General features: G+C 43.2%; 2 protein-coding genes across 4 annotated transcripts in view; one reads left to right on the forward strand and one right to left on the reverse strand.

Moving 5' to 3' along the window:
* Positions 1–1987, reverse strand: part of thada (THADA armadillo repeat containing) — a 387510-nt gene extending 385523 nt beyond the window's left edge. For both annotated transcript variants that reach the window (XM_048536483.2, XM_048536484.2), the window contains exon 1: positions 1699–1987. In XM_048536483.2, coding sequence (XP_048392440.2) covers positions 1699–1774 — 76 coding nt within the window. In that variant the 5' untranslated portion in view covers positions 1775–1987. The remainder of the gene's footprint in view (positions 1–1698) is intronic.
* A 267-nt stretch (positions 1988–2254) lies between these two features.
* Positions 2255–19996, forward strand: part of plekhh2 (pleckstrin homology domain containing, family H (with MyTH4 domain) member 2) — a 114014-nt gene continuing 96272 nt past the window's right edge. For both annotated transcript variants that reach the window (XM_048536634.2, XM_048536635.2), the window contains exons 1-2: positions 2255–2607; positions 13219–13399. In XM_048536634.2, coding sequence (XP_048392591.1) covers positions 13277–13399 — 123 coding nt within the window. In that variant the 5' untranslated portion in view covers positions 2255–2607; positions 13219–13276. The remainder of the gene's footprint in view (positions 2608–13218; positions 13400–19996) is intronic.

Consider the following 19996-nt stretch of genomic DNA (forward strand, 5'->3'; position numbering starts at 1 on the left):
GGTTAAAAATATCAGCATTTCAGTTATAAATGACACTGCATCCAAACGCCACAACAAGACTTCATCACATGACTTAAAGCATAACTTCCACAGAGCACAGGTAGGTTGCCTCATTTTAGGGAATGGTTCCTTTTGAATCAAACATTAAGATGATAATTATTCTAATGGTTCAGTACACAAAGTGCTTGACACTATTGAAAATTCTAAGTGTTTGGCCAATATTCCTCATTTCAGATTATTACAAAATCAAATTCATGCCTTCGCTTTTTTGTAGGATCTTATGAACAAATATCCTGCCACAACTGTGCGACAGTAAATGCACTTTACAATGATTCATTACGTGTCATGAATATATGCATTTCTCAATGTTTGAAGTTTATTTACAGAATTAGAGTGCTCATCCGTAGAATCATTCATGTAAATATTTTGTGAACATTATCTAAAATCTCCGCATACGCCCTGATGCCACAAATTCAGAAAATACCCTTTAACACATGGGCTCTATATCAGTACTGTCAAAGTTAAAAATAGAAACCCAGGTGCACTAACACATTGTCCAATCCTGATTTTTAATCGCGAGAGATAGTAGGAACTGCAGATGCTGGAGATTCTCAGATAACAAGGTGTAAACCTGGATGAACACAGCAGGCCAAGCAACATCAGAGGTGGTTGACACTTGATTCATGCTCACGCCAGCTCTTTACAAAAGTAAAGAACTAGTCCCATTTCTTAGTCCTTACCATGTAACTCTAGAACAATTTTTCTTTTCAGATAATTACTCCCTTCTAAAGTCAATGTTAAATGTCCACCACCACACTCAGTCAGTGCATTCTAGATCGAAACAATATGTTGCATAAAAAAGTTCTCTTTTCCAACTGCCTTTGGCTATTTTACCATTCATTTTAAATCAGTGTACGCTTCAATCAGTTCTGAAAAGACAGCATATTGGAATCAAAACGTTAACTCTGCTTCCCTCCCACAAATGCTGCCAGACTTTCTCCTGAATTCCTCCTGCATTTTCTATTTTTATTTCAAATTTTTGACACCTGCAGTATTTTGTTTTGAGTGTCACTTGTCCCTTCAGCTCATGGAAACAATTTCTCCCAATTTACTCTGCACAAAATCTTCCAGATTTTCAGTTTAAGTTTTTGCAACCTTGTTTCTAAGGAATTCAAGCCCAGTTTCCCCAAACCTAGAATCATTCGTGTAATTATTTTATGAACGTTATCTATGATCGCCACATACACTGATGCTACAAATTCAGTATAAAATACTCTTTAACACACGGGCTCTATATCAGGACTGTCCAAGTTGACATCAGAAACCCAGGTGCACGAACACATTGTCCAAACTTGATTTCTTAATCCTGAGAGATAGTAGGAACTGCAGATGTGAAGATTCTGAGATAACAAGGTGTAAAGCTGGATGAACACAGCAGGTCAAGCAGCATCAGAGGAGCAGGAAGGCTGACGTTTCGGGCCTAGCTCTGTTTGCAAAGTGCTGCTGCTTCATTGCTGAACAAATATTAGATTTGCCCAGGTCTGCTGGCCTCCACGGTAAGGCACACGGGTTCAAATTGCCCATATCGTCCCGGGTTACCCAATATATGCCTCTGCGGCCTAGGGAGGAACAGCCTGGGCACTGCATCTGCAGCAGACTCCGGATTCCGCTGCCTGTGACAGGCACGTGTTTACTCACATCGCAATCTCGCTAGTTGATGCTGGTCGAGCACAATTCGACCAACATCGCGGACTTTCTTCTTCTTCAGAACCATCGCCGCCACGTTAGTTTACAAACGGGAAAGGCAAGAGCTCACTTGGAAATGACTTCAGATTAGTCCTATTCTATGCTCACTTCAGACAAGGGGCCAGCTTTCTAAAGAGGGGCTGAAAGACACGACAGTGTAAAAATAAAAGCATTTAAAAATGAGCTTCGCCGCCATGCATCAACGACAATGCACGTGAACGTCAAAGCATCCCTTCACGTCCAAGCGTCTCTCCGCGAGACTCGGTCATATGGCCCACCCACAACACGCACTAATCCCGCCCACAACGTCCCAACGTACACGGGCTCCGCCCCACGCACGTACTGACCCCGCCCTCATGCGCTGATCCCTCCCTGACACGCCCAACATACTCCGGCCCGGCCTCACACGCACTGACCCCGCCCCCACACTGAACCCCCCCCCCCCACAAAAACACGCACACACGCACACGCTGTCCCCGCCCCCCACACTGACTGAACTCTCACTGACAGAAAAGCACGTCCGGACGGCCGCTCGATAGGTGGAGGGCTACGTCAATCAGAGGATGTCAGTTAGCATGTATGTTCCTTTCTCCGTACTCCCAGGTGGATACACTGCGCTAAGAATCCGCTGACAGCCAGCCAGCTGAGTGTGGGAAAGTCATCGCCTCCTCGCTGCAGTCTCATCGGCATGGATAAGGCGATAGCAGTAGCAGCCGCCGGGGAGACCGCAGCTCGCCCCACGCCCAAAGTCCGCTTTGACATCTACCCTCAGTTTCTCCTGGCAAGTTTAACGGAGGGGAATAATAGCACATTGAATTAGTTAAGCGGCTGCAGCAGTAGCCGAGACGTGGAATCTTGAAAGTGAGTACAGCATTTTTTTCAATATTCGTTATTGCATCTGATGTCATTTCACTGACAGCACAGTGTGGAAAAGATGAGGTTAAGGCGAATTTGGGAGTTCGCACCAGTATAGCGGTCATGGTTTGAATTCAGTTCTTACCCCAACAAAGAAAAATCTAGTGGGAACTCTTTGAACAAGTTGTTGTAAAGCATTGCTCAGAGATGGTTACTTGGAGTCAATCATTTATTTGTTGTGTTCGTTTTTTAAGAGGGGGTGTTAATGAAAAAGTACTTTGTTGTAAAACATCCTCAGCGAATATTTCGAAGTGTGGTTATAAACTGGGCTTGGAAATTGTAGTCACTTGATAGTCTTTTGAATAAATGAATGACTTTTTTGTGAACGCCACTGCAGTGTTTGCAGAATTTTTGCGCTATTTACGGCTTTGCTCCATACCAGACAACTGTTCAGCATAATCATACTTTGAAAATTTGTTCCTTTTTACATGGATCGAAGAATTTACATTCTTTCGTGGTAAATTAATACTAGAACGTGTATTCTATGTTTCAAACAGAATTTATTATCCGTTAATCATAACATATAATTCAGGCTGTATAGAGCTTTATGTTCTTACTAAGTGTTTTCAGTTATTTTCAATTTTTTATTTGCTGACTGGTTTTCCAGTATTATTTATAGAAGGGAGCCTGTCAAATATCTCAGTCTAAAGAAGTGCCATTCCAGGTCCACGTCATTATTAGTAATTCACTAGTGTCTCTTTAGGCAGATGGTGTCGGGCAATAAAATGTTGATCACAGATATTAAGATTGTTTTCAAACTCATCACAGTTAACAACAGAAAATGCAATCTTGAGGTATGTGTCAAAAGTGCTTCTTCTTGACTTTTGGACAGCTTATTAACTTTAAAATAGTAGGAATTTGGCCTATTTAGCTGCAGGTGAGCTAAAAAATTATCTTCATCCATATGCATGTGAAGTATTTCTACTTTGTTACCCCCAGAATCCTTGATTGCTTTGTAGTTCAAATATCTGCCTTATTTGCTCATCCTTTTTAATGTATTCAATGACTCAGCATCCACTGTTCTCTTTGAAAGAGAATTCCAAAGACTAATCATCATCTGAGAGAAGAAATTCCTACTCACATAGAACATAGAACAGTACAGGCAACAATGTTCTGCTGATCTATTATCCTACTCTAAGACCAAACTCACCTGCATACCCTTTATTTTATTATCATCCACGTGCCTACCAAAGAGTCACTTAAATATCCCTAATGCATCTGACTCTACTAACACCCCAGCAGTGCATTCCACGCATGCACCACTCTCTGTGTAAGCAGCCTACCTCTGACATCTCCCCTATACCTTCCTCCAATCACCTTAAAATTATGCCCTCTCGTAAAAATCATTTCCACCCTGGGAAAAAGTCTCTGGCTATCCACTCTATCTATGCCTCTCATCATCTTGTACCCCTCTATCAAGTCATCTCTCATCCTTCTTCACTCCAACGAGAAAAGCCCTAGCTCCCTCAAATTTTCCTCATAAGATCTGCACTCCATTCAGGGCAGCATCCTGGTAAATCTCCTCTGCACCCTCTCTAGAGCTTCCACATCCTTCATATAATGAGGTGACCAGAACAGAACTCAATATTCCAAGTATGGCCTAACCAGGGCTTTATAGAGCTGCAGCATAACCTCACAGCTCTTAAACTCAATTCCCCAGCCAATGAAAGCCAACACCATATGCTTCCTTTACAACCCTACCAACTTGGCAGCAACTTTGAGGGATCTATGGACGTGGACCCCAAGATCCCTCTTTCCTCCACACTGCCAAGAATCCTGCCATCAACCCTGTATTCTGCATTCAAATTTGACCTTCCAAAATGAATCACTTTACACTTTTCTGGGTTGAATTCCATCTGCCACTTCTTTGCCCATCTTTGCATCCTGTCAATGTCCCCTTGCAACCTGCAACAGCCCTTCACACTATCCACAATCCACCAACATTCGTGTCATTGACAAACTTACTAACCCACCCCTCCATTTCCTCATCCAAATCATTAATAAAAATCACAAAGAGCAATGATCCCAGGACAGATCCCTGAGGAACACCACTGGTCAATGAGCTCTAGGCTGAATACTTTCCATCTACTACCACCCTCTGTCTTCTATTGGACAGTCAATTCTACATCCAGACAGCCAAATTTCCCTGAATCCCATGCCTACTTATATTCTGAATGAGCCTACCATGGGGAACCTTATCAAATGCCTGGCTAAAATCCATATACACCACATCCACTGCTCTACCTTCATCAATGTGTTTTGTCACATCCTCAAAGAATTCACTAAGGCTTGTGAGACATGACCTACCCCTCACAAAGCCATGCTGACTATTTCTAATCAAACTATGCTTTTCCAAATAATCATAAATACTATCTCTTAGAATCCTCTCCAATACTTTGCCCACAACATAAGTAAGACTGACCGGTCTGTAATTCCCAGGATTATCCCTTTTCCCTTCCTTAAACTAGGTAATAACATTTGCCACCCTCCAATCATCTGGTACTACCCCAGCAGATAGTGAGGACACAAAGATCATCACCAAAGCTGCAGCAACCTCTTCCCTCACTTCCCGTAGGAGCCTTGAGTAAATTCTATGATCTATGATTCTATGATCTATGATCCCATCTGGCCCAAGGGACTTATCTATCCTCATGTCTCTCAAAATTTCTAGCACCTCCTCCTTCCTAACGCCAATCTGTTCGTGCATATCAGCCTATTTAATGCTGTCCTCACAACTACAAGGTCCCTCTCACTGAAGCAAAGCAAGGCGCCTCTGCCTTTAAATTGGAGATGCCTTTTCTAAACTGTGCGCACCCCTCACACCGACCCCCAGTTTGAGAGACCCCAGAGAGGGAAACATCTTGGGGTACATTCTGTCAATCTCTGTCAGAATCGAAAGCTTCAACAAGATCGATTAGTACAGGCTGCTATACTCAATCCACCCTCACAAAACAAACCCTTCATCCTAGGAAATAAGATGCAAGTTGTTTTTAGGATATTGCTATGGCACTTGCTTCAACAGGGGTTTTATATTTGGGTTTGCATTTCTTACCCCTCCCTGGTTGATCTTGAGAAGGTGCTGTTGTGCTGCCTTCTTGAACTGCTGCAGTCCACCTGATGTGGCTTGACCCACAATGCTGTAAAGGAGAGAATTCTAGGATTTGGACTCGGCGACAGTGAAGGAATGACGATATACTTCCAAGTCAGGATGAGAGTAACTTGGAGGAGAACTTGAAGATGGTGGTGTTCCTTAAATCTGCTGCCCTTGCCTTTCCAAGTGAAAGTAGTCATGGGTTTGGAAGGCGCAGTCTGAGGATCTTTAGTGAATTTCTGCAATGCTTCTTGTAGATAGTACAAACAGCTGCTACTGAACAAATTTGGTGCATGGTTTAGATGTGTGTGGATGCAAGGCCAATTAAGCGGGCTGCTTTGCCCTGGGTGGTGTCAAGCTTCTTGAGTTGTAGGGGGTGCACTCATCCAGGCAAGTGGGGAATAATCCATCACACTCCTGACTTGTGCCTTGTAGATGGTGGACAGGCTTTCAGGAGTCAGAAAAAGAGTTACTTGCCACAGTGTTCCTAGCCTCTGACCTGCTCTTGTAGCCATTACACTTTTGTGTTGACTGCACTTGAGTTTCTGATCAATAATAACTCCCAGGATGTTGTTGGTGGGGGATTCAGTAATGATAACGCTGTTGAATATCAAGGGGCAGCGGTGTGCTTTCTTTCATTAACTAAGTAGTCTTTCCATATTATCTGAAACCTTTTCAGAATGCTGTTATAAAGTAAATTTAAGAAATATACACTTCTTATGTTTATGATAATTATATGCGTGTATTTGGCTTATGTTTGGGACATACTTCACTGCACACAAACAAAGCTCTGTATAGTACTTTTGCATGTAGAATGTAAGCAAAGAATTTCAGTTTCTTCTCATTGTTTTGCATTTTTAAAAAATCTACTAAAATATATATATACTAAGCGCGCTGTTAATGTAACAGATCCTTAATAGTTCTTTCATATATGGTGAACCTTGAACCATTAGAGAAATGAGTTATATGTGCTTGGAGATCAGTGACCTTAATGATTAAAATTCCCAAACATAATGAATAATATCTTATTCATTCTGTCTTATTAGAAATATGTGAAAGAAGGTTTGCATTTTGCAGTGCTTCATTACATCTCTTAAATGCCAGAAAACCCTTTCGGGATTTCTCTTCTTTTGTTCATGGGATGTGGGCATCACTGGCTAACCAGAAAGTTAATCTGGAATGATAGTTCAACTTAAGCAGTCCCAATAGGATATGGGGATACACTTGTCCATCTCTAATTGCTTAAAGGACACTTAAGTGTCCACCATGTTGCTGTGGCTCTGGCTCTATGTTGAAGAATTTCTACTGTCACCACTTATAAGAGTCATATCCTTATGATGCTCCATGTTATAAACAAAATTGATTTACCATTTGTAAAAAAAAACTGGATTATTTTCAGGCTGTTTTGGTGCAGTGGCTTTGTTCCTACCTCTAAGCTGGGAGACGTGGGTTCAAGTCCTGTCTGCAATAATATCTCTGAAGCAGATTAATTGAACAAAAAGAACACAACTCTTGATATTTTCTAATCATCCTGTTTGGAAATGTTACTTGTGCCCCTGGAGCAGGTGGGACTTGAACCAGGGCCTCCTCGCTCACGAATGGTGACACGATGACAACATTTGATTTGATCTCTGACCTCTTATCCTACCCTTCCTTCGGTTTTATTGTTGTCGCACTGACCTCGGTGTGCAGAATTTGTAATTACTCGGTTTAATTTGTTAACTGGGTGATTTAGTGGTCATTCTTTTTTAAACATGATGGGTTCTTGAGTGAAGTGAGCAAGTTGAGGGATCTCCTTATTGGTCTGTTATTGGGCCTGGCTGAGGTAGCCATTAGGAGGTGCAGGTAGTGAGCCGCATAGGGGTCATAGTTCTCGACTGCCTGCCTCTCTTTGTTTGTGTCCTTTGTGCAGGGAACACCAACACCTTTTAAGGCTTTTAGAGAGATATGAGTACTGTGGGGGCTGGAGAGCATTATTTCCACCTCTAACTCCATTTGAATTTTGTGATCACCCTCCTTTCCCGGCCTTCATTCATTTTTTGTGATTGCTGTACTTCTGTGGTGGACTGTGCTGGAAATGTGTTTTTGCGTTAATTGGATGAATTGGTGGTGGAGTTACAAAAACAAAACCTGGGCTCATTAATCTCCTCTCTTTTCCTATCCTTCTACTGTGCCTGGAGGGCAGCACTCGTAATTGCTACTAGTTTAATCAGTCAAACGGATGATTTTTCGGTACAGTTTTCAAAGGAAAGGCTCCTTCCCAGCAGGGTGTTGCCTTCTGGATAGGGAACGAGTCCATAACAGAAAATGGAAACTGGTATTTGCACTAACCTATAGATTTGTAATAAAAACCCTTGGGAATCTCTGAAAGCCTCTTGCTGCGAATTCAACACATAGGTGTTGTTCTATGAACTATAGTTTAGCTTGCAGCTGACTGAGGAAAAGAATATTTGCATACCAACATTTTGTACCTGAAGTTAAGGTTTTGTTTTACCTGGCAGCAATGATTCATGCACTCCGCTATTCTTCAGAGACCTGCAATGACCTACAGCAGACATCTTAGAGTGGAGAAGTACCCCCTGTAGTATCTGCATAAGAGCCTTCAAATTTCTTAGCAAGAAAGTTGGTCCAGCCTTTTCCAAGCCAACTTGCTCTGTATTGTGATGCTAATTATTCAAAACCTGCTTTATTGGGCAGGACAAATCATTTGTATGCCTGACACCAGACTCCCAGCTGAACTGCACTAGTCGGAATTCAGTCTAACAGATGATTTCCAGCAGCCTACCAAAAATGCTTTTGCCAGTCCTCCCAACATCCCTGAAAAGTTTATACATGCTGCTGGCTGAGTGAGTGAGGATATGATTTGCATTATGTGTTGATAATATTGAAAAATGTACTAGCTATTCATACTATTCATTCCTATTGATGGGCAGTTAGCCAGCCAGAACACTGTAACAATATGCTGAATGCTATAATTATTCAAATGAGACGGTACCATTAAGATTGTAAAAGCTGCCTGTTTCAACATCTCCAAGCACAGACTGAACACACATTATGGTTTCCCTGTCCAAAATCTGAAGTGATTTCCATGTTAAGCTCATGGAGTGTAAGAGAGTGAAAAAACCTCATCAGAAACATTGAGATAACAAAGTGCAGAGCTGGATGAACACAGTAGGCCAAGCAGCATCAGAGGATCTGGAAGGCTAACGTTTCAGATCTAGACCCTTTTTCAGAAATGGGGGAGGGGGTGGGGATTCTGAAATAAATAGGGAGATAGGGGAAGGTGGATAGAAGGTGGATAGAGGAGAACATAGGTGGAGAGGAGACAGATAGGTCAAAGAGACGGAGATGGATCCAGCAAACGTGAGTATAGGTGGGGAGGTAGGGAGGAGATAGGTCAGTCCAGGGAGGACAGACAGGTCAAGGGGGCAGGATGAGTTTAGTAGGTAGGAGATGAGGGTGGGGCTTGAGTGGAAGGAGGGGATAGGTGGGAGGAAGGACAGGTTAGGGAGGCGGGAACGAGTTGGGCTGGTTTTGGGATGTGGTAGGGAGAGGGGAGATTTTGAAGCTTGTGAAGTCCACATCGATACCATTGGGCTGCAGGATTCCCAAGCAGAATATGAGTTGGAGTTGCTGTTCCTGTACCCTTCGGGTGGCATCATTGTGGCATTGCAGGTGGCCCAGGATGGATATGTCGTCTGAGGAATGGAAGGGGGAGTTGAAATGGTTCGTGACTGGAAGGTGCAGTTGTTTAGTGCAAACCGAGCGTAGGTGTTCTGCAAAGTGGTCCCCAAGCCTCCGCTTGGTTTCCCCGATGTAGAGGAAGCCATAACAGGTACAGCGGATGCAGAATACCATATTAGCAGTTGTGCAGGTGAACATCTGCTTGATGTGGAAAGTCTTTTTGGGGTCTGGGATAGGGGTGAGGAGGGAGGTGTAGAGGCAGGTGTAGCACTTCCTGCAGTTGCAGGGAAAAGTGCCGGGTGTGGTGGGGTTGAAGGGGAGTGTGGAGCGGACAAGGGGGTCACAGAGAGAGTGGTCCCTCCTGAAAGCAGATAAGGGTGGGGAGGGAAAAATGTCTTTGGTGGTGGGGTCAGATTGTAGATGACGGAAGTGTCAGAGAATGATGCATTAGATCTGAAGTTTGGTGGGGTGGTACGTGAGGACGAGGGGGATTCTGTTTTGGTTGTTATTGCGGCCAGGGCATGTGAGGGATGCATTGCAGGAAATGCAGGAGACACGGTTAAGGGCGTTCCCGACCACTGAGTTGGGAGGTGAGTTGCGGTCCTTGAAAAACGAGGACATCTGAGATGTACGAGAGCGGAAAGGAACATTGATGCTCAATTCATTTGTTGAACTTTATATGTTTAGAGAGTTTTAATTTGTTTTCCACATCTTACCTTTTTAATCCATCAGGATGTTACTGATGCTCCAATGATATTTCATCCACAGGATTGCGTAACATACTGTATACTGCACTCCTTAACATTTTAGTGTAAAAGGTAAAAGTATTGTGCTACAAACAACTGAAATATATCACAATAGTGGGGTTAAATTAATGCTTCACCCGCAATGCTGCTGATCATTTGTACAGTTGGTGGGCCGATAGCAGAACGTAGAAGCTGAACGTGAAATTGTTGATTCCAGAAAACACTGAGGAACTTCAAAAGGGATTACACAGGTTGGAGAACCATGAAATCCCTCTTTCAGTCTCCAGAAGACTAGTGGGAAATAGTCAAGGGGAGCATCAAGAGGTTCTTTAGCCTTAAAGGTATTCAGAAGGCGAAAGACAGATGGGGAAAACTGCCCAAATTCGAGAAAAGCCTGCATAACCTACTCCTGCAGTAGATGATGATGATGATGGTTAATGTCACGGAGAATCTCCAGGAAGTGAAGAGCCAGCAAGCTGTGCTGTATACCTTTGAGGCCTCCAAGATAATCTTCTGGCCCAGGGTCCATACCATGGAGCGGGATGAGACACATTCATGTTCCTTCTTCAAGGTGCACAAGGAGAGCTCTGCGCTCACAGCCTGAAGGAAGAAGATGGCTCAGTAACATCATCTCAGGTTGATGTCTTGAGGATCAGTAATTCCTTCTGTGTCAGACAGTATAACATTAAGCCCAGGAACAGTCCAGGAGCTTGACCAGTATTTTCTCTGGATAAGCTGGCCAATGCCCTCCAGTCCTTCGAAAAGAATAAAACTCCCAGATGCAATGGTTTGCTAGCCAAGTTGTGGAACTTGATTGGCAGGACCTGCTGGAGGTATACAATAGTATGCTTCTGTGTGCTAATCCATTGGGAATGGTATGATGAACCTTCATCTCCAAGCAGAAGGGGAAAAGGGAGGAAATTAGAAATTGGTGGCCAGTTTTACTGCTGAGCGTGGATTACAAAATACTGTCTAAGGTCATCGACAACCGGGTCAGGCCTGTTCTGGGATTGATAACTCACCCTGACCAAACTTGTGCTGTATCAAGAAGGATGAACTCCGAGAGCCTCTCAGTCCTCAGGGAAATGTTCACCTACATGCAGGACAAGGGGGTGAACATTTGCCTCATCACCCTGGATCAGGAGAAGACCTTTGACAGGATGTTGCACACCTACATGTGGGACATACTTTCCAAAATAGACTTTGGGAAGGGAATCAGCAATTGAATCCAACAGCTCTGCACCAACATCATTAGTGAAATCTCAGTCAACAGGTGGGAATCAGAAAGCTTCCAAATGAGATCTGGCATGAGGTCAGGCTGTACAGCCTCTCCTGCCTTGTTTGTTTGTTGCTTAGAGCTTTCTGCTGCATCCATCAAGCGGGATGTGAGCCTGAAAGGGGTGACTGTTCCAGGTAGTGGAGGCCTGCAGGTCATTGTCTCCCTGCACATGGATGACAAAGCCGTTTTCTGCTCATATTCACTATCATGAGCATCTGCAACCGGTTTGAATTGGCCACGGGAGCCAAGGTAAATTCAGGCAAGAGTGAGGCCATGTTCTTTGGGAACTGGGCCAATTGATCCTTTATCTCCCTCACCATGAAGACAGATTACCTGGAGGTGCTAGCAATATAGTACGGAGGGGTTCAAGGCATATGCAACAACTTGGGAGGAGCCTATGGCCAAGATTAGGCAGAAACTAGGCATTTTGGAGCCATTGTGGGTTTTGAAGCCTGGTTATCAGATGTAAGACACTCTCTGACTTGCTGTACATGGTGCGGGTTTGGCAGTTCCCTAAACTTGCAGCATTGCAATTATCCAAGCCAGCTTTCACTTCATCTGGAGGTTTAAGATGGACCGTGTCTCCAGGGACACTATGTACAAAGCTCTGGATAAGGGGTGAAATATGGAGTACCTGTCCAATGCCGCCCTCATCCTGATGGCCACCTTTGTGTGTTGTTGCATCAAGCTGAGCGTAGATCTGCAATGCACAAGCTCCAAGGATCACTACACAGTGATGTTCTACCTATCCCCAGCATTGCAAAGGATGGAGCTGGCCTCGTTGCCATGGAATGCCCCAAGCAGTTGGACCATTCAATATCATCTGTCTTTCATGGAGAAATTTGAAAGAAAAACACCTTTGACCACAAGTCCATCAGGAAGTGGTCAGCACATAGCATCGTCAAGACCCTGAGAGGAAAAGGAGAAGGTGGATCCTGTCGGGTTGTTCCCTGAACAGACTGTCAAAGTCATTCAGCAGAATACCTCATCACCAGCATGACCCAACGAGTACCAAGACCTGCTTGGCTGGTGGTGAGAAGGTCACTATCTATGACATCCATCCCGCATGCCCAGACTGTCTGCGCCACCATATGCTGCCCTCAAAGCAGCTGCAGTGGGGCTTGAGACTGACACACATCTCCTGCTGGAATGTGCCTGCAGAGGAAGTCTCGAGAGAGATACCACGGTTTTTGTTGAGGTTCATCCCGAGCAGCTCTGTGACGCAGAACTTTGTGCTCTGCAGTATATTTCCAGGACCCACACACTGAGACAACCATCAACTATGAGTGAGGACCATCATCTTGGTGAAAGACACTGTTTGGTTTGCCTGAAAATTGTTGGCCTTCCAGAGCAAGGAGTTGACCTCAACCAAGTTTTGCAGACTGGCACATTCCAACATCCAAGAATATGTGCTGAGGGACGCACAAAAGCCTGGGGCAGCTGCCACCAAGGCATAGTAAGGAAAGATCATCTCTAAGGTTTTTCTCCTGAAGAACATGGGGGTCCATTCAATTATCAAATCCTTCAGTGCCTCAAATGCATGTAAATCTAGTCTTCTACAAGCAAGAAATGCTTTGGGTTTATTTGTTCTTGTGTATAGGCTGTATACAGAATCAAACTGCTCTGGTGACTATGTATATAAAGAATTTATATGCATAAAGTTTATTTTTGAAATAAAAAATGTTATCCTTAGTACCAAAATTAATTTATGTTGATACCTGTATAATTTGTGCTCCATTCTTAATTTTCTTTTACAGCATCTACGATACTGGATCGCAACGTTTCTACATTTTCTTAACCAGGCAGAGGTTGACCATGGCTGAGGATTCAGAGAAAACTGGAGAGATAAACTGGAAGGACCGGTGTATGACTCTTGAGTCACAGTTGCTCAAGTTTCGTGTGCAGGCCAGCAAAATTCGAGAGCTTCTTGCAGAGAAGGCAAGTAAATTTAAATAGTTGAGATGGGAATGGCTGTAGGGGAGACACAGGTTGGCATTGCAGCAAGATTACTGTCTTTCAACAGGCATTGCTACCCTGCTATCTTTATGCTTGTCAGTAAATTGTGGAATATATTGATTTTATTGTTCTTGATGTTAAATAAACCTGATGTAATTAAAAGGCCTCAAGAAAACCCAAAGCTCTACTGGATCATTGGCTTCTAGTGTAAAATTAAGAATTTTGAGGTGGATTGCAGCTGCTGTTATAACTAAGAATTTGAACAAAAATGAATGGTCATCAAGGCTAAAGGTGAAGTGATGCTATTCTGATTTGATGCATAGAATGAATTTAACTACACTTGTCTGGTGGAAATCAGGCAAATGGTCAATTTTTCCCTGTTCACTGTGGGCATGGTTGGCTATGCCATCATTTATTGCCAACCCTTAATTGGCCTTGAGAAGGTGGTAATCAGTTGCCTTCTTGGAAAACTCTAATCCATGGAGGTTATACTCATCCACAAAGCAGTTAGGAAAGCTCTTCCAAGATTTTGACCTAGCCACTAATTATAGTTCAAAATAAGGATGTTGTGTAATTTAGAGGAGGGTTTGCAGGTGCTGGTGTGTCATGAAACTTGCCCTGGTGACTTATGCCATGCTGAAGCTGTTGTAGGAATTTTAACCTGTCTGAAACTGGTGGCACCTTCCTTTATTTGTAAAGATTGTGGTCGACTGAGATCATCAAGCCTCAAATACATTTCTTATTGTTAAGCTGAGCAGGAAATGACTATTAGCTCTCCCATCAGATGAAGATGGCTATGGTGGATCTTGGAAAGGAAGTTTCGATTTTTTTAAAAAAATGTTCCATGAGGTCAGGAATACTGCTCTGCACTCTGCTAGTACACTTTAAAATCCGGGAACAAATTCCAAACTCCTCTCTCCACATCTTAACCTCAGCGCCAGTGATGGATATTTTTATATCAGGTGCCCATCCCTGTTACCTGAGACCTAGAGGGAGACTTGGACCCAGAGACAGAAGTGCTGTCATTGAATCAAGGCTGAAACCTACTTAACATTGGAAGTTGTCTTTAAAAACAACTTTGTTTCAAGGATTGAAGGAAAGATTGCTGGAAGATTTGTGCCCTTGAAATGTAACATCTTGGTATTATGTACACAGTTTTTTCACAAAAACGTGAAGTTTCCAAAACACTTTTTAAGACGTTAGCATTCATTCATGAAATCTTGCTTTGTCTTTAAAATAAACGGTTTCCTAGCTATATTCAAGTCTGAATCATTGTTCTCTTTAGACATTTATCATGCCATGTGTTTCCATTTAGTTGAAACTTCTGAAGTACTGTTTACTTAGAATTGTTCTCCAACAAACTTGTTCACAATACACCACATTGCTTTGAATTTATGTGAGAAAAGAAAATCATGCCTGGAGCATATATTTTCCGAGCAGACAATGTTTCATGTCTCATAATTGTTAATTGATGCATTAAACAATTCATCATAACTAGTTCCCACAAAGATTCCAAAGATGAAATTTCAGTACTAAGTCTTCTGCCATAAATATTATTTAATATAACTTTTTTTTGGTCATTTGCTTACCTCCTATCCCCGCTGATCGTTCAAACGGTTGTAGTCGTTATAAAAGTTCACATCACTCCTTTAATTTTGTGTCCTGTTCCTCCTAGGCTGAGACTGATCTACAAGTGCCCTGCTCAAGCTGTAAAACAGTAGTGTATAGCTCAGAATTTCCCACATTGAGGAAAATTATTATCTACTGCAAACACTTCTGTTTTTCTTTCATAAAAAGTTGGGTGGGCTGTTAAATCTTGAGTTGGAATTGTAGCTTTGGTCATTTGTACTTCATAGCTACCATCATTACCTACTCCTCAAAATATCAAGCTTTGGACAGTTTGTGCTTGCAAACTACCACCTGTTCTCCAACCTCCCCTTGAACTGTCAAGTGTTTGAGTGTATTGTTATTTGCCAGATTGATATCTCACTTTCTACAATTTCTTTTTGTGATCCCAGACAAACTGCTTTCTGCCCCTACTACAACAGTCAAATGGATCTAATCAAAGTCTTGAGCACCCCTTTATGTTTATGGTAAATTATAGATCATCAACCTTTGCAGCTTTTGGCATGATTCATGGTTCTATATTCCTCTGGTAACTATCTTCTGTTGTTTTAGCTGGCAAGGCTTCTCTCACTTGTTCTACAAGATGGGAAGTGGTATTCCACAGAACCTGATACTGGAATCAATGTCGCTCACCATTTAGGTAAACAGTTTGGCCTTAGGAACAGGAAGTGCAATTTCAAAATTTGCAGATCTCTCCAAATTGGGCAGTGTCACTAGTTAAATAGAAGATCTTGAGAAATTGCAGAATGGGTGTGTAATTGGCAAATGAACTTCAGAAATATGATACATTTGAGGATGCAACATTCTGTTTGAACAAATGGGACCACAATTTCCAGAGAAAATAAGTGTCTAAATTGGACAGAATAAAAGAAAACAAGCCATTAGTGATGACGAATAGAGAGGTCTTCAAGCAGAAGATGAGTTATGAGAGTAGTGAATGGTAGATCAAACTTGAGGAGCTACACAATCTAATTCTGTTCCTGTTGCTTATGTTTCCATTTGTGGGATGGACCAATCAGTGCACTGAGTCCACGCCAACCCTTTGAAGAGCATCCCACTCAGACCCGTTCCTCTGTAATGCTGCGTTCCCCATGACAAATGCCAAGTTAGCATGGCAAACCAACCTAATTTGCGCATCTTTGGACTGTGGGAAGAAACCAGTATTCCCAGGAGAATTGGACCCAGATCCCTGGTGCTGTGAGTCAGCAGTGCTAACCACTGACCCACTGTGCCACGCCACAAAATGAGAACCATGAACACAAGATCATTGCTAGCAGAACTAAAGGAGAATTCAGGAGAACTTCAAACAGTCCAAAGTCATTCAAATTTGGAATTTGCTACCACAACGTTCTGTTACTAAAAAGCTTTAATGCAAGACTTCTACATCTTACTAAGGAGATCCCACTCCCCCAAGAAATGTGTGGAAGTCTTGCATTAAAATACTTAACACTACTTCAAGTGTTGTATTGTTGCCAAGTGGCAGTTGGGCTCGTGGTCCAGCTTCCACAGCTGAGGTCTAATCAAGGCTCAATGTACATTGAGCATAACTTCTTTACTTTTCCCTTACACGTTGCTCTCCGTCTTCTGGGTGTTGATTTGCTGTAGTTAATTTTTTAAACTTTCAGCAACACCTGATCTTTTTAATATTTGTTAATTATTATATCCTTTTTATTCTTCATTTAACACCCTGATGTATGCCTTTTAAAAAAATGTTAAACATAAATGTACTAAATGAAATTACTTTTATATGAGAAGCCATATAATGAGTGTAGGTTACATTCCTAGCATATCTAGGACACATGTAGATCAGTATAAGCTCAAGAGGAAAAGCCACAGAAGATTACAGGACTGATAAGCACTTGAATAATGACTGCAACTGTGCAAGTGGTCAGGGGAAATCGCAATTGAGAGGAAAGCAAATTATCCAAAAATATTTTAAAAATTCCTAATTTTTACATTTCAGAACCTATTGCCAGCCTTGGACCTAACTTGCCCAATGATCCTCATCCTTCTGCCAATTGTCTCTCCTATTTGTGACCCTCCAATTGCTGCATCGTTTCAGTGAGAGGGATGAACTGAGGAAGAGAGCGAGAGGGGTTATCCAGCGAGAGAATCAGTAGAAAGAGAACCAGCGGTGAGGGGAGCAAGTAAAGTGTTGGCAAGCTAAAGAGGCAGATGGCAAGTGGGAGAGTAGGCAAGTGGTCCAAGAGCCCTTGAATACCACTTAGTTAGGTGCAAAAGGATGAGAGGAGGCTAGTATGGAGTGTAAACAATGGAAAGGACCAGCTGAACAGAATGAGTGGTTTCTATACAATAATCACTATGGCTTAGATTTTCTTTTCCAAGTCATGGAAACTCCAAGAGCTTCTAAAATTGAGGCAAAACCCAGATGATGAAGGCACCCAACACCCTGCTCTTTCAAGAGAACTTATTTTCATTGAAGGGGGTGGTTTGCAGAGACAGGACATGGCTCCCAAATAAGAGATCTCCAAAATCAGCAGAGTGATTATAAACTATACACTGCGTTCAATCAGGCTTCATTTTCATGAGAGTTAGGGATAATTGCTGGTTTTGGATTTTTATGAAATTATTCAAATAGCTTGGTCTTCAAAAAATAGTAGAGGTCTGCATGCTTCTATTTGTGCGTTTGAAAGAAAAGATTTACACAGCAGTTCTAATGTGTTTGTTGACATAACCCTATGCTATCACTGTAACAGTATTACTGCTAAAATCATTATTATTGAGATGGGGTGCTGTCAGTTCTTGTTGACTGACAGCTCAATTAGGTTACTGCCTTTCATGAGCACAATTCTTTGTTCTTAAAAGAGACTAAGTACTTAGGGCAAATTAAATATATAGACTGTGCTTTCATGACCAAGTGCTTTTACTTATGAGAAAGCTATTATATATTTGAAATTTTTCGACTGGTTTCACTTCTGCACAATTTGTGAGGTCTGTCTGTTGTGGAAACTGAAGTAAAAACAGGGATGCTAGAGAAACTCAGCGGGTCTGGCAGCATCTTTGGAGAGAGAAACAGGTTTAACATTTTGAGTCCAATAACTGTTCTTCAGAACTTCAGGTCTGGTGGTTCACATGTTTAAGGAAACTACTAGGACAATGTCCCAGAGAACCAAGGCACACCTTTTAGCCAGGGATGGGAAGAACTGCAGATGTTGGAGTCAGAGATAACACAGTGTCCAGCTGGATGAACACAGCAGACCAGGCAGCATCTGAGGAGCTGGAAAGTTAATGTTTTGGGTTGGGACCCTTTTTCAGAAATGGGGAGGAGGAAGGGAGCTGGGAAATAAAATCGATGGAGGAGGAGTAGGGCTGGGGAAGTTAGGTAGGATGGTGATAGGTGAATGTAGGCAGGCACTGGTGGGGATTGGTCAGTGAGGTGGGAAAAAAGATGGACAGGTCATGTCAGGTCAAGGAGGCGGGGCTAAGAGGGAGCATTGGACACTGGATGTGGCTGGAGGTAGGAAGATTTTGAAACTGGTAAAATCCATATTTCGATCATTGGGCTGTCAGCCCCCGAGGTGGAATACGAGTTGCTGCTCCTGTTGTTTCCGGGTGGCGTCATTGTGACACTGGAGGAGGCCCAGGATGGACATATCACCCAGGGAATGTGAGGGGGAGTTGAAATGGTTCACGACTGGAAGGTATTGTCGTTTGTCATGAACAGAATGCGGGTGCTTTACAAAGCAATCTCTGAGCCTACACTTGGTCTCACCGATGTAGAGGAGCAGTGGGATGAATTCACCCACATTGATGGATGTACAGGTAAAACTCTGTCTAATTTGGAAGTTTTGTTTGGTGCCTTGAATGGAGGTGAGAGGGCAAGGTGTAGGGGGCAGGTGTAGCACTTCCTGCAGTTGCAAGGAAAGGTGTCGGGGTTGGCAGGGCTAGTGGGGAGTGTGGAGTGGATGAGGCAGTCGCAGAGAGAGCAGTCCCTATGAAAGGCAGATGGGGTAAGGAGAGAAATATATCTTTGGCAATGGGGTCAGATTGCAGGTGGTGGACAATGACCCATTGGATACAAAGGTTAGTGGGGTGATATGTGAGGACAAGGGGAATTCTGCCTTTGTTTTTGTTGGGGGTAGGGGATGTGAGGGCAGAGGTGCGGCAAATACAAGAGATGCAGTTGAGAGCATTTTTGACCACCAAAGGGGGAAGTTGCAGTCCTTGAAATAAGAGAATGCCTGGCATGTTTGGGAGTTCAAGCTCCTCGTGGGAGCATGAGGCAGTGCCAATACAGTCATCGATGTAGTGGAGGAAGAGCTGAGGGATAGTGCCTGTGTAGTAATGGAAGAGGGTCAGTTCCACATATCTTATGAAGAGGCAGAAACAGCTTGGGCCCGTGTGGGTGCCCATGGTCACCTCCTTAGTCTGTGGGAAGTGGGACGAGTCAAAAGAGAAGTTGTTAAGGTTAAGGATGAGTTCGGTTGGGCAGATAAAGGTGTTGGTGGAGGGAGACTGGAGGCCTACGGGAGAGAAAAAAGCAGAGGCCTTTGGGACATCTGCATGGAGAATGTAAGTGTACAGGGATTGAATATCCATAATGAAGATGAGGTGTTGGGGGCCAAGGAATTAGAAGACTTGGTGGGGGGGGGGGGGGGTGCGTGGGTGTTGTCCTGGCTGTAGGTGGAGAGTCCCTGGACCAAGGGAGATAAAACAAAGTCAAGGTAAGTGGAGGTAAGTTGAGTGAGGCAGGAGCAGATAGAGACAATGGGTCAGCTGAGACAGTCAGGTTTTTGGATTTTGAGAAGGAGATAGAAAGGCTCTGTGCAGGGCTGGGGAACGATGAGGTTGGAGGCCGTGGGTGGGAGGTTACCTGAGCTGATGAGGTTATGAATGGTTTGAGAGATGATGTTCTGGAGGTCAGGGGTGGGGTCATGATCGAGGGGGCGGTAGGAGGTGGTGTCAGAGTTGGTGCCTGTCCTCAGCGATGTA

This window comes from Stegostoma tigrinum, chromosome 9 (genome assembly GCF_030684315.1).
Source record: "Stegostoma tigrinum isolate sSteTig4 chromosome 9, sSteTig4.hap1, whole genome shotgun sequence".
Taxonomy (NCBI): Eukaryota; Metazoa; Chordata; class Chondrichthyes; order Orectolobiformes; family Stegostomatidae; genus Stegostoma; species Stegostoma tigrinum.